This window comes from Lampetra planeri, chromosome 2, assembly GCF_965212315.1.
Source record: "Lampetra planeri chromosome 2, kcLamPlan1.2.h2, whole genome shotgun sequence".
Lineage (NCBI taxonomy): Eukaryota > Metazoa > Chordata > Hyperoartia > Petromyzontiformes > Petromyzontidae > Lampetra > Lampetra planeri.
Window position 1 is genome coordinate 29,625,117 of NC_136108.1, and position 15,242 is coordinate 29,640,358.

The 15,242-nt window shown below is 50.5% G+C and overlaps 1 protein-coding gene across 1 annotated transcript in view; it reads right to left on the reverse strand.

Moving 5' to 3' along the window:
- Window positions 1–2,576: 2,576 nt before the first annotated feature.
- The window catches only part of LOC144731139 (keratinocyte-associated protein 3-like), a 41,657-nt gene continuing 28,991 nt past the window's right edge, over window positions 2,577–15,242 (reverse strand). Inside the window, exons 4-6 of the mRNA XM_078612109.1 lie at window positions 14,122–14,331; window positions 5,853–5,999; window positions 2,577–3,122 (exon numbers count right to left, since the gene is read on the reverse strand). Coding sequence (XP_078468235.1) covers window positions 2,970–3,122; window positions 5,853–5,999; window positions 14,122–14,331 — 510 coding nt within the window. The 3' untranslated portion in view covers window positions 2,577–2,969. The remainder of the gene's footprint in view (window positions 3,123–5,852; window positions 6,000–14,121; window positions 14,332–15,242) is intronic.

The window sequence follows — 15,242 nt, forward strand, 5'->3', positions numbered from 1 at the left end:
GATTTTAATAGGGTGGTCGAGGCAGACGAACGTATTAGGACTGGTGCAGGTGATAGTACAGAGCGACTCCCCTCCTAATGAAAGCCACCTATGGCTCATTACCTTTACGGCTCGGCGTTTCCAATTGACCTTCAAAGAGAGAGGGGTGGACGGATGGATGTGTGGGTAGGTGGGTGTTTGGTTGGGTAGGTGGGTGGCGAGCCGGTCTCAATCACGCGTCTTGCCTCCCCCGCCGCTTGAATTCTCTAGGCAATCCCGTTCGCCCGACCCACATCCGCGAGGCATTATCATTGCCGCTTAAGAAAGCGAGGCCGCTAGGGATGGAGAAATAAATTACAGCTCCAAAAACAGAGCCTCAAATGATGAAGAGGACGCCGGTTGACTGTGGCCGGTGCCACGAGCGGGCGATTGCAATCGGCATTGAACGATTCACCCCAACTTACCCCCCTCCGCCCACAACCCCCCCCGCCGCCACCGCCCCCTCCCACCGCATGCGATTTGATTGCCACGATTCGGGGTTGTGAAACAACCCAAGAACCAATTCCTTTTTGGTCGAGTTTTCACCGCCACATTTGTAGTTTCTCATTTCATTTGGTCTCATTTGTACAGTTTTGTTCCCTCCACTATCATTAATGCCACATTGGTATCTCATGCATTTAATTTGCAGCCATTATAAGCAATCAATTCGCATGCGTGCAATTTGAAGCATATCATGAGCATAATAATTTATATTAATGAATCGATGGATCATCTCATGCGTAAATTCCAATTACGTGAACTATGCGGAGTGTGTGATATAGTCTCGTGCGGGATTCACACACTGCCCATCATCACTCCAAGGTCAATAAAATTAGTACCACTTTGTTGACATCAACAAGTGGTTGTTCTCCACAGTGAACATCCACTGCTATGGTCACGTGGAATTTCCTCGGAAATGAACATCAGCCAAATGATTGTTTTGAGCAGGGAGACACGCTTGCCGTTTGTCTTGTTGTTGTGTGGAATGATGCGCGTTCGCAACGACTCAAAAGAAATGGCAAGTGAACGAACGATAATTGGAGACATGAGCCAAGACTTGATAAGATGAGCATGTGGACTTGGGCAGGACACGCCGAAGCTCGGGGGGATTACGGCCCAAATGGGAGGACGCTCACTACAGAAGCCGATCAATCAGCTCCGTCCACGTGCTAGAACGAGACTGGAATCGCAGGACGAGAAATGGCGACAGAGTGGATCAGGTCTTAATCCAGCAGAGGAGAGATCATGGCCGATGCTGATGATGGATATGCAACTTGTACATCTAGTTTGGAGTTTAGAGCTCTCGACTCCAGTGGGGGTGAGGTGGTCAGGCCTCATCGCTCTCCGCAAGGAAAAGGCCAAAATCCCGTACGCGGTTTTCCCCTATAAACACAAATTCAGTATCGGGTCCCAACCCTGAAACAAACGCGGTCCCAACTCTAGTTCCAATCACGCGCACCAAAAGCCACCTGGGATGATGAGTAATAACATTACGACTGATTCAAGGATAACAAAGTCTATTGCGCCATAGCCCCAAATGATTAAGCATCTCATCATAACCTCACACCAACACTGAATGTATAATGGCGGCCGTGTTGTCGAGAAGCATGACTGTGATTCTCCCACCAAAGCCCTGCCATTCCCACATCACAAACTCAATTACACACTCCCCCCCCCCCCACTGTTACTCATTTTATAATCTCTAAATGCCTCTCCCTCCCCCCCACCGATATAAAGTCTCGAGCTTTTCCTTCCCAACCCCTCCGCTCCCTGCAGACTCCATTTAAAGGTCCCACGGTGCGCTATTCAGCTGCAACCACCCCAATGTAATTACTGGGAATTTTCCCTTTCACCACCACCACGTACCCCCCCCCACCCCCACCTACCGTGTGACATTACGGACCGCTGGGGAAAGCGTTATCAGCGAGCGCCTATTAAGGCCGTCACAGCATGCACAAGGCAGCGGCCTGACGCGCACAGCCGACTGCTCTTACATCATCCATGCTGCTGCTGCTCACCACACGACTTACATGAGTACTTATCAAAGGCTGGGTCAACATAGGGAAGGCCCAGGCCAGGCCAGGACGCCAATTGACCATCGACGTTGAGGCGCATCACGGCCAGGAATCGAACCCGCGGCTCCCAATGTACTAATGTAAAAGTGACGCGTCGACTACAGACGAACAAGACGTGAAATATGAAGCACGCGAATGGCGGGCCTCTGAAGGCACTCAGTAGTGGTTTGTGAATCTTAATGTAGGCGGCTGGAGGGAGCAAGCGTGGGTCACTGAACCACCACCACCGCCCCCCTCCCCTCCCTCTTACCCTTGGTTGACACAAGCGGAACCCTCGCAGCGCTCATTTGAAAGCACGGTGAGTCGGCGTTGTGCGCTCTGCAGCCAAAAGGAGGCCACGCACGAACACAGACACACGCGTGCACACGCACACACCTGGTTTCGTTGTGTGCGTGCATGCGCACGAGCACACACGTGGCACAGTCCGCATTAACTCATGGTGTGATTACGCGTGCCCTGTGCGTTGCGTTCAGCGTTCACGAGTTTGTAGTGCATGATTGAGTGTGCGGTGCAACTGAATGGGCAGCGTTTGTGAATGGGTGGTGTGTGTGTGCGAATGGGTGTAAATAAGATTGCACAGTAAGCGGGAATGAGCGCTCTGTGTTAACTGCTTGTGCCAGTGAGTGGTACCCAAATATACGTGGTGTGCATGACCAACGTGAGTGAATGCAAGTTGCGAGTTACCAATTAGTGAGAGTGAATAAAGAACACCGACGAACAATCAGCATAAGCCATGTGACGGTGTGACTGATGTCACAGTGTAAGCCACGTGGCGGCGTGAGTGATGTGACGTTGCGAGTGACGTGGTGGTGCGAGCGATGTCGCCGTGGGAGCGACGGCACGGTGCGCTGCTCTAGACAGACACGGTGCGCTGCTCTAGACAGACACGGCGTTCTCCACGATGAGCTGCCGGTTCTCGATGGGCGGCTGTGCTTCGGGAAGATTGAACTTCACCTTGGCGCCGCTGCTGCTGACGCCGCTCTCCGTGTCAGAGTCGTCGCCCACGACACTCGACACCTCAACGTCCGCCTGTGGCACGCACACAAAGACAAAGATCCCCCGTATAGCATTAACAGACTGTTGGAGCAAGGGCTGTTAACAAGCAACAATGAAGGCCAGCATGGCACAGAAGGGGTTGGGTGGCCAGCACCACACCCGGGCCCTCGCCTCCCCAGTGCTGATGTTCACACACCGCACCAGGTATTAATTTAAAGCGGAGTTGACCTAGAGGAGGCCCATGACTGGTTCAGCTATTTGCCACTGATGGTGGCTGTAAACAGAAATCCAACTGAGGTAACTGGGTTTGAGTGGGCTAACTACAATGCTCCCACGACAAAGATCCCCCGTAAAGACTCCAATAGGCTTTTGTGGCAAGTGCTACCACAAATACACATTTACATATTCACACACACAATTACACACACATGCATACATATACACATATTAAAAGACACGACACACATATATACACAAACATACACATATAGCCTGTAACACGATTGTTTGGGTAAGTGCTTAAAGTGAGCAGCTAAACTAAACAATAAACTAAACTGAGCCATATCGTTATTTTTCAGAAGCAACCTAGGCCACGAAAGATAGCTCAACGAAGTGACTTATCCCGTGGACATTTATAGCAACCACATACTCCAAATGCATGTTCATAAATATGGAGGGAAAAAAAGCCAAGGACCCAGAGAAAAATCCACGCGACCACGGGGCGAGAACATTCAAACTCCAAATATAAATGTGTCATGGTCGGGATCGAACCGACGACCTCCTGCATATCGGGCGAGGGAGTTAACATCTCGCCAGATATGAAGGGTAACACGGCGGTCGCGGTAATCTAAGGGGTCGTCTGGCCAGTAGCATGGCAGGCTGCCTCTGTCTCCCCAGCGGTGATTGTACACACTGTCGCAGGTACAAATTTTAAAAGGTCGGCTTCAGAGACCATTTACTCTTATTGTTGCTCTATTTGTGAACTCCGTTTTGCTGGAATCATTGTGTAGTGTGTAAACAGATGCGCAACTGCACCCCACACCGTCAACAATTCTCTATGGGGCTGTGCATGCATGTGTGTGTGTGTGTATTTCTATATACACACTCAAATTGGGGGAGCGGTAGCGTAGCGGTTAGCGCGTTGCGCTATGGACCCGGCGACCAGGGTTCGATTCCCACTCATTGCCAACACTGGTGACGATTATCTGAACCGGTCCTGGGCCTCCCCTAGGTCGACTCAGCCTCAAATGAGTACCTAGTGCGGTGTGTAAATATCGCCACTAGGGAGACAAAGGCGTGGTGCTGGCCACCAACCCTCTCGTGTGCCGTGCCAGCCTTCATAGGTGCTCGCTAACAGCACTTGCTCCTACAGTCTATTAAGGCTACACGGGGGATCTTTAATTTTTGTGGTGGGGTTAGTGTTAAGTGTTATGAGTGGTGGGAGTATTGGTGGTGATGGTGGTGGTATTGGCAGTGATGATATCGGTGATGGTGGCGGGAAAGGACAGAAGCAAAGTGAGTGTAGAAGTCATTTGCACTTCTTACTCGGTTGAACGTATTTCGCACCGTACGTAGCCAACCTTGAAATAAAGTCTCAACTCAAAACTTTGCCGACACTCAACATGGCATGCTCGTGACTGCACTCTCAAACGTTTTAATGTCCGAAGTGCATAACCATCACTAAAAGCTACTGAATGTGACTTTACGGCCTTTCCCTCATTGACAAAGAGCCCAGGACAGACACCCTGTGTGTGTATCTATACGGTTATGAGGTGAAATTTTGATTTAAAGCTTTCCTAACTGCAGGGATTCATATTCTTGGTTCTTTCGGTAAAGTCACGTAGAAGGGACATAATAATAAAATTTATTGCTGTGGATTTCACACCTGATGATGATTGCTTGTGTTGCAGTTGAAACGTCGTGATAATTTTATTGTTTGATATGTATTATTATTTTATTATTTCCCTTTGACGTGACTTTACCAAAAGAACCAAGGTTATGAGATGATTATGAACATTTGAAAGCACTCCAAAAACGGACGCCCCGACTAGAGACAATGCATGGGGAGAGCACAGTTAAAAACCCGCCAATATTAGTCACTCAGTCGAACATTTGTCGCCAGCCCTTCGCACTTTTGTCAGGGGTGGAAGAGACACGGTTAGCTACGTACGGTGCGAAGGAAGTTCAACATACATACACAACCTCTGTAACTTTCTGACCTGCCCTAACTGGACATCTGTAAAAACAGAGCCTCATAGCTCATTGGATTCCTCCACCTGTATACATAAAGCTTCAGATTCTGATTCAGAACCAGCGTTCAATGGTGGCTGTATCAAAGAGAGGCGACCGCCACTGGCGAGGAGCCACACGAGTAGAGCTGGTTCGAGCCGGCCGCTGCACGAGCTCCAAAATCAGGGGCACGTGTCTGCTCGTTACTCGTCTCCATGCAGTTGATGTAGCACCTCAAGTGGCTGCACGGTTGTTCAAATGATGTAATCACGCACAACGTATGCAAGTCGTCAACAGGTCGATTCATGCGCGCGACCCGATGGGCGCGTCGTGGAAACGCGAGACTCCACACCCATCGATATTAATCGATGCGTCGTTGCGAACCTGGTTTTGTGAATTTGCGTTTTCGCGCAAAGGATGACGGATCTGTGTCTGTGCTGGCAGAGATGTGTGAGATGGAAGTGGTGGTGGTGTGGCCGGTGCATGCGGTGAGGCCCATACGACCGGTGTGGTCAATGTTTCTGCCTCCGCCACCTTTTGCATGTGGTTCTCGTAGGGCGCGGGGCGCATGCACGGCCCGCATCCACGCAGGATCACAGCCACGATGATGCAACGGATGGACAGCCCCATCTCCACCAGCGCCATCAGCACTTCTATCAACCACAGGGCCATCGTGGTGTCCTGCACAGGGCGGGGGGAGGGGGGGGACATCATCGCCATCGCAGATGAAACGACGCAACAACATCATTATCAACATGGGACCTTTTTTGCCGTATCAAAGTATTAAAAAATACGAATAGGTTTTACCCTTTCTGGCAATAAAACCGGTGTCAAGATGTTCAAACACCAAATAGAAACTATTTGCAAGGAATCATGTCTGCATTAACCACACAAATGCAAAAAAAACATGCTCTGAGAATAAAGGCATCGTCTTTGAAACGGATGGGTCTACACCAGACAGCCTTCTTTAGGGTCTTTAGCCTAGTCTCACCAGTCACACCAGAGAATGCCAAACGGTGAACGGTACAAAGACAATGCCACTATCAGGGCATTCATAGCTCGGGGTGACGCAGCTACAATGTGTCACAAGATGAAGAATCCATTCGAGGAACTCTCGCAGTGCAACCCTTCATGTCAGAGGGCGGCCTGCGGATACCGATGACAACTACCTCGTCGATCCCTTCGAGAGATCCTTGGGCGACACTGAAGGGGCAACACATTCCCACCCACCGTGCTACAGAGATTAATGTTTGTCCTCAGACAACTAAACTGATGTTTTTACATGTCAGAGTTGGAATTTAGACAAATTATGCGCAAAACCAAATGTTATGTTTTTTGCAGTGGTTGGTGACAGGGCTAAGAGGTCATCAACTCACCACACTAGAAAACCCTGCTAATAATCACAGGCATCTGCCGAAATCCAAACCCAGGATATCTGTGGTGCCAACTCGAGCTTCCTACGTCTTAAAAACACGCTGAGTTTGACAAGTATTTATTGTAAATCAGCAGATCTAAGTCTCTTGCTTGCAAATCTCTCAGAAACTCCCCTCCTTCCTCGACGCTCCCCCCCCCCAACACCGCTCCATCCCTCCCCCACCTCGTAAACGACAATGATAAATAATTCAAAATGTATCGCGAGACGCTAATGGTGGTACATTACACGAGACAATTATGAGAGCGGTGAAACACTGAAAAGGCAAGAGTGAGTTATTGCTGTAAGGAGATTTGGTGAGAGGTTGTGTGATGTAATGGAAGGGAAAGTCATAAGTACGCTGTGTAGAGGAGGCACTTTGGGGCCGTCGTTCATTTGAACCGTACGCATTCTGCGTGATTCACTCACTCCCGCCTCGAAGCGGGTGTGCCACACGACATGCCACCACACCCCCACCTCCACGTGGGTGTGGTGGAAGCAATTCACCCAACCCATTTAGCAGCTGCATAGATTATAGCTGTGAACCATATGCTTGCATTATGTTGCCATTATTACATGAACCAACATTATGCTTCGCTTATATAGCGTTTTAAGCAGACACTTTGCATTGCAGTGGAGTTGCATTCATAATTATTATGCTGGTTAAGATTCCAAGCACTGTTTCTGACCAGTGTTTGTGTGGGGAGTGATGGCGTAGTGGTCTGTGGCGTTCACTATTATACCCGCGACTTGGATGCAAATTCACGACCACGATGCACATCAGTAGCAAGTGAAATATGAATCTGTCTTACGCCTCCCCTAGGTCAACTTCGCCTTAAACGAATGCTTGGTAATATGCGTAAAGTGTAAGCATCCGCATTGGCAATTAGGAGACAAAGGCAGTCCTGTTCTGGCACCACCTCCTCCTCCTCATGTGCCATGCCAACCTCAATAGGTGCTCGCTAACAGCACTTGCCCCAACAGTCGATACAGCTAAAGGGGAAGCCGTTGTGTGTGTGTGCATCTCGTTCAAAAAACATCATCTAAAAGAATACAACAGAAGGGCGCAAATAAATATTCTTGTCATTACCAGCGCTTTAGTGTGTAATGTCACGTTTTCTTGGAAACGGATCTCTTTGGGTGGGAAGGAAAGCAAGTGTGAAAGGAGGGGGGGGGGACTGCTCGGATGTCGGATTAGCGATGGGCGGTCTCGTGGGAACTGGCGATTCGGAAGAAAATACCGCTGCCTCTCGGCATAACAAAACCCCTCCCCGGGCCCTCTCTCTCTCTCGAAGGTAATCCCTTTAGGGAGACCGTGGTTACAAAAAAACACGGGAAAATTTTATAAAAACAAAAACACTGCGGTCCTGGCAAATGGCCAGGAAGAAAAGACAAAGAGCTGAGCAGCAGTTTTGGAGTCAACCCTGGGCACCCTAAATGGGCACACGGAGCGCACACAGCCACTCACACCCCTTAATATTATTAATACCCCGTTTCAGTTTAAGCTTTTGTTAGGTACAACACGCGTGTGGGTACAGAGGGGAGCCCCAAATGTGAGCGTGACCTTATGAAAGCAAAGGGAAAATATTCAGAAACAGATGTTGGGGTTTTAGGAAGGAGAAAGTGATTTCACAATTACAGCCTTTAGTTAATAAATGAGTCTCGTGACTCCATTTCAAAAGGTTCCTGCTTAGAATATTTTAACAAATCCATTTCGAGTATTATTGAACATCACGACTGACGGGAGATGTACAAAATTAACTTCTGATCGGAGATCACTCAGGGGAAGAGCTAGAGAAACGAACGACAGAGTTTGTGGACAGGAACAATGAAGACAAGGAAGAGAATGAAAACAATTGAGGAGGTCTTTGCCCAACAGTGGAAAGTTTCAGGCTGAAAGCTTCAATAACAATACCATGTGGGTGGACACCAGCCTGCCTGGAGAAAATCCATGCACACTATAGGGGATAACACTCCACAGTGTACGCAGATATACGTTTATGAACCTACTTGCTGCACAACCACCTTCCGGCCATATTGCAGCTGGGCAGGATTAGGAGGATCTTAAGTTTTGAATGAATCCGTAACAGAGTTATATTTATGCAAGGTCAATTATAAACTTGCTGTCCTGCTACATCTTGACAACCTCACCGAACAGCTGTCTGGTAGTCTCACAGCAACATACGTCGTTGTGATCCACACAGAACTGGATTATGGGTAGGCATGTAATGATTGACCCCCACCCCAGCGATTCAATGACATATCACGACTGGGGGTGGGGGGGGATCATGATTCGTCTCGTTTTGCCGTCTCACTGAATATCATCATCTTTAATGGTAGGTTTTTACCCTTTTAACTGGTACAAAACTGACACCTTTATTCAAGGCATCATGTTTGCAATGGTAAAAGAGATCTCATAGTGTAAATCATCATCTTTACCATTCCGTTTGTACAGCTTAGTGAGCTTCCGTTAACCTCAATGTAACATCGCAATATCAAATGAATATGATGTTTGCATCGTATTTGCACTTTCACAATTTCAGTGTACGCACTTATTTGTGCCATGAAGAAATTACATGAAAAAATATCATCGTAAAGTGCGTAATTACAGGCGTGGTGCAGCAGCACTACCACCACCATGCCCCAAGTTCCAATAAAATTCCCTACGAGTGTTACAAGTCGAGGTGAACGCTGCGGGCGAGCCGAGACGCAACACGTCTCTCCAGAGCGGCTCCTTCGTGAGCGACGTCACGGCGAAAAAGCAGAACACGGGCCACCCCCCCTCCTGCCCGGGGGCAATGAATCACGCCCCATTTAAGGCTCCCGGTCGCAGCGAGCAGCGGGCCTGCTGGCCGCCGAACATGCTACGGGCGCCAGGTCGCACGTCGAGCAGCCGGCAGATGGAGGGGGGAAGGCGTCGCGCGGCCAAGGGATGGCCACATTGGTGGAGCGTCATAACGCTCACACGCGCGTACAAATGTACGCACGCGCGGAAGCTTGCCTAACGGGCTGACATCTCTATTACCCAGAAAACTCCGCAACCCGTGCGCGTGCAGGTGCCAACTGGGACGCGCCAGACGATGGGCCTGGGAGGAGGCGGGGTGTGTACCAACTCGCAAAGTGTGTGTGCGGAGGGGACAAGTTGTGTCGTGATAGAAATGCAGGAAGAATTCAGGGCGTCACTCTTTAACAGCTCCGTAAAGTCATGGGTGGTAAATCCAATTGGTGGTGCTCTAGTCTGAGAGAATGACTCACAATCGAGAGAGCAAGATCAAATCCTGATTGGTGATCAGCTCAGCCAAATATCAACATAAAATAAGGAACACTTTGTGAGAAGTCAACAGTTTATTGTTGTTGTTTGAAGAGTCCAGCCCAAAAACACCATCCTGCCCCGAACCAACTAGGCTGTTTGTGTGTCCCAGGCAGTCAGACATGAGTTTGAAGATTCATTCAGGAGAACAAAAGATAAAAATTATGGTCAGGCACTCTTGTCATACTTCATCCAGCAGTGGATTGACCATAGCTAATGATGACTATGACTAAGACATTATTCCACTGATGTTAATATTAATATTTAACAAAATACACACATGTCATTGACACCACAAGTGGCATCATGACATGCCTGGCCATGCCATTTAAGGAATTTTTTTTCTTATTAACAAAGTTTAATATTCACGCTGGACAGCCCAGACGTGGCCGAGGTGGTTTGCTTCAAGAGCAGTTTATTTTTGGATAATTTTCCTTTACGACCACTGATGGAGATGGCAAAGTGATTTCTGGGTCAAATGAGCATTAAGGTGGTGGCCCATCCCCTGTTTACAGCCCTGAGCCAGCGGTGGAAATTCCACAATTCTATGGCAAGGGCCACTGTATCCAAAGAACAACAACTGTTGACTTTCCCACAAAGAAGTGCTGATATTATTACCGTGGAGAAATGGTGGGCTAAGGCAACGCACCCCAAAACAAGGATTTTAACTCGCAGACTACCGCCTGCAGGCTGCTGGCTCTACCGCCTGCTGGCTCTACCGCCTGCAGGCTGCTGGCTCTACCGCCTGCTGGCTCTACCGCCTGCAGACTGCTGGCTCTACCGCCTGCAGGCTGCTGGCTCTACCGCCTGCAGGCTGCTGGCTCCACCGCCTGCTGGCTCTACCGCCTGCTGGCTCCACCGCCTGCTGGCTCTACCGCCTGCTGGCTCTACCGCCTGCAGACTGCTGGCTCTACCGCCTGCAGGCTGCTGGCTCTACCGCCTGCTGGCTTTACCGCCTGCGGGCTGCTGGCTCTACCGCCTGCGGGCTGCTGGCTCTACCGCCTGCGGGCTGCTGGCTCTACCGCCTGCGGGCTGCTGGCTTTACCGCCTGCGGGCTGCTGGCTCTACCGCCTGCGGGCTGCTGGCTTTACCGCCTGCTGGCTGCTGGCTCTACCGCCTGCAAGCTGCTGGCTCCACCGCCTGCTGGCTCTACCGCCTGCTGGCTCTACCGCCTGCTGGCTGCTGGCTCTACCGCCTGCAGGCTGCTGGCTCTACCGCCTGCTGGCTCTACCGCCTGCAGGCTGCTGGCTCTACCGCCTGCTGGCTCTACCGCCTGCAGGCTGCTGGCTCTACCGCCTGCTGGCTCTACCGCCTGCAGGCTGCTGGCTCTACCGCCTGCAGGCTGCTGGCTCCACCGCCTGCTGGCTCTACTGCCTGCTGGCTCTACCGCCTGCTGGCTGCTGGCTCTACCGCCTGCAGACTGCTGGCTCTACCGCCTGCAGGCTGCTGGCTCTACCGCCTGCTGGCTGCTGGCTTTACCGCCTGCGGGCTGCTGGCTCTACCGCCTGCGGGCTGCTGGCTCTACCGCCTGCGGGCTGCTGGCTCTACCGCCTGCGGGCTGCTGGCTCTACCGCCTGCGGGCTGCTGGCTCTACCGCCTGCGGGCTGCTGGCTTTACCGCCTGCGGGCTGCTGGCTCTACCGCCTGCGGGCTGCTGGCTCTACCGCCTGCTGGCTGCTGGCTCCACCGCCTGCAGGCTGCTGGCTCCACCGCCTGCAGGCTGCTGGCTTTACTGCCTGCTGGCTGCTGGCTCTACCGCCTGCAGGCTGCTGGCTCCACCGCCTGCTGGCTCTACCGCCTGCTGGCTCTACCGCCTGCTGGCTCTACCGCCTGCTGGCTGCTGGCTCTACCGCCTGCTGGCTCTACCGCCTGCAGACTGCTGGCTCTACCGCCTGCAGGCTGCTGGCTCTACCGCCTGCTGGCTGCTGGCTTTACCGCCTGCGGGCTGCTGGCTCTACCGCATGCGGGCTGCTGGCTCTACCGCCTGCGGGCTGCTGGCTTTACCGCCTGCGGGCTGCTGGCTCTACCGCCTGCGGGCTGCTGGCTCTACCGCCTGCGGGCTGCTAGCTCGACTGCCAGGCCACCTGGCCAGCTTCGTAGAGATGAGTGAGACCGCAATGTTTGTACAAATCAAGACGATTCATTTGATTTGGAGCGGATGGCGTCCGTCTGCCTGCTGCCAGTTCCTGTGCCGTGTCGCTGTTACAATGGCTTCCTGCCAACCGACTAAGAACGTTTCTTATTCGAGTGGACGAGAGTGAGTTGATATTTCATTATCGCTTTTTGGAGGCAGACTTGGGTAACTGTATTTGCATTAGGGACAGTTGTTGTCGAGATTTTTTGCTAACGTAAGCTCTTAGCACGCGTTCCTGCACACGCGCCGGGATTTCAGGCTAGCACACTTAGGCTCACAAAGGCCATTCACACGCGCTCCCAAACACACACCACCACCCTCCCCCCCCTGTGGAACACAACATGGCCATTCCATCCGGCAGGGTGTCTACCAGCTGCGTTTTGACATATATTCAATCTTTGTTATCATGGATGTAAATCTGAAATTCATTTTAAAAAGATAGAGGTGTAGCCCTGCCATTGCTTGCTCACGTGACTGAGTGGGAACTCTAGCCAGCCCCTCAAGAGTATATCTGGCTTCCTTTTCCACACTGATCAAACCTCTTAGAAGAACCCACAATTTACCCCACCACATGTGACCTGCAAAAATGGCCCGGGTCCATGTTGCAAATTAGACTATCCCGGGTCTCTTGTGATCTCACCTAGTTATATAAAATACGCTTGACCTGCTGTTCGAACAAATGATGTTGTACCCATTTATACTGCTGGGCGGAACGACGCAGGAGAATTTAAGAAATTGGCCACATTGTGTAAACTGAATGTAATTGGTGCCTCTGGATTGCAAGTCCAGTGTTCTAGCCATTACACCATGGCGACAAGTCTAAGAGAAAAAAAAGTAATTTATACGTCCAGGAAAGCCTCACTAGATTTTTCAAGCTCATTTTCAAGAGGGTCCTGCCGCCCTCAGATGTTTGACCAACAGCATTTTAGGAGTGCTTAGCACGTGGGAGTAAATGAGGAGTTCTCAGATAAGCCCCGTGCACACACGAGCGAATGGCATTTCAAGGCTCACACAGATAGGTTCATAAACTTACTCTATTGCCATCTCCTGCCCACATTGCAGCCCAATGGGGATTTTTAGTAACAAAAATAAATGCATGTATTTCATTAACCCCTTCCCTTACAAAGCACTGGATTAGATGTGCACCACCACCAGGACTGGCTCAATGTGAATCCAGGTTTCTTATTGTAGGTGCCTGGTGTGGAGGTGACCGCATCTACCATGCGATGTTCGGGCGCCGTTGAGAGTGGATCGCCGCTCTTTAAGGGTCGTGATGTCAAGGCCTAAATGCTGAAGAGACGCTGTGGTCAAAGGCGTCTCCCGCTTGAGTCAACTTCGTGGCTGTACTTTTGTCTAAAAAAAAAGACCACATGGCTGTGGTGATAATTAAAGTATGAGATTTTGGCTTGGCACAGCTTAACATAACCCAAGGATATGTTAATCCCTGAAAATAATTACGATTATTTTCCTCCAGCGGGCAGGGGCGGATGGCGTTGCAGGGGCCGGGTGCATGGAGCGGCACAGCGCCGGGTCATTAGTGGAACGTGCACGGCACGGCTCGGGTCTGCTATGGCAAATGTCCGTGGCAACGTGGCGACAGCGTTGGTCGATGCTGGCAAGGTTTTTTTTTCTATTTCTATTTATTTATAGGTAACGCCCACTGAGCTATACAGCTCGTGTTCAGAAGCAACCTTTCCACAAATGATAGCCAAACGAAGTACAAAATGTATAGGCGCCAAATACTCCAAACGCACGTTTCTAAATGTGGAGGGAAAAACCGGAGGACCCGGGGAGAAATCCACGCGACCGCGGGGAGAGAGACATGCAAATTCCAAATATACAGGCATCGTCAAGGCTGGGATTGAACCCACGACCACATGTACACCAGGCCAGGTAGATACCATCTCACTACCGCGGCGCCCAAGGCTGGTAAGGGGGGGCGGACTCACGTAGAGGCGGGAGGGGTCACTGGCGCAGGGCATCTGCGTGACAGACTGCCCCGACGAGCGGTGTCGAGCCACCTCCTGAGGCTCCATGCATTCCTGCTCCAGGTTGCGGCCGTTGCTCTTGACGGTGAGCACCACGGCCAGGCCAAGCGTCACCCAGCACAGCGCCGTCAGCAGGCAGCAGAGCGAGGACGTCACCAAAAGACCCGTTTGCTGCCACGGCAAGTGAGGAGACAGAATCAGAATGTTTATTTAGACTGGAAGGGGAATCCAATGAGCTATGAAGCTCTTTTCACAGATGTCCCAGTTGGGGGCGGGTCGGCAAGTTACAACAAACAATACAAAAAAACGATAGGAATGCAAAATACAGAAAATGTAAGCAAGTCACTGAATAAGAAAACATTGCACAAGCATGTACATTTCTGAAAAATTTTCAACGCTAAATGCAAGCTTGGGCAAGGCAGCAGAACAAGAAGAACAATCCCAGACCACACATAGACAGCACAGAGTCCTTCAATAACATTGCACATTAAAATTGAATGACCGATACACCGGTAAGGATCAAAGTTACAAATCACATTTGCCAACATGTGGTTGTGTCCAGCACCAATCTTCTGCTTCAGGATAACGAAGCGAGGAATTGATGGAACGAGGTTCGGCTTGCGTCAGATTTCAAGCGGAGAGTGCCCTATCGTCCCTCGGCATCTCCGTTTTTTGTCCCTGCAGCTACGCTGACCACTTCTTGGTTGTCGTGGACGCATCCAATTTTGTACGACAAAACAATGAGTTACGTTGCATCATATTTGGGTTGCATTTCACGAAAACTCTGCAGTCACCGGGCACCTAACAAACCGTTACGTCGTCGCGCAATCTCTATTCTTACGTTCGCGAAACATGCACCAAATGGTGTGGGTGGTATTTAATTATTTACGTTTTATGCAAATTACACACTACGCAAATGTTATGCCCGGGGTAATGCAGTAAACAACATTCTATAAACAAGACCAACTTTTTTTTTTATTACAACTGAGACAGTGACAATAAGTTTGCAAAACAGGCTACATGCATGATTCAAAAAAAGGCTGGTATTTGAGAATTCATCAATTCGCTCGGGGTGAATCATT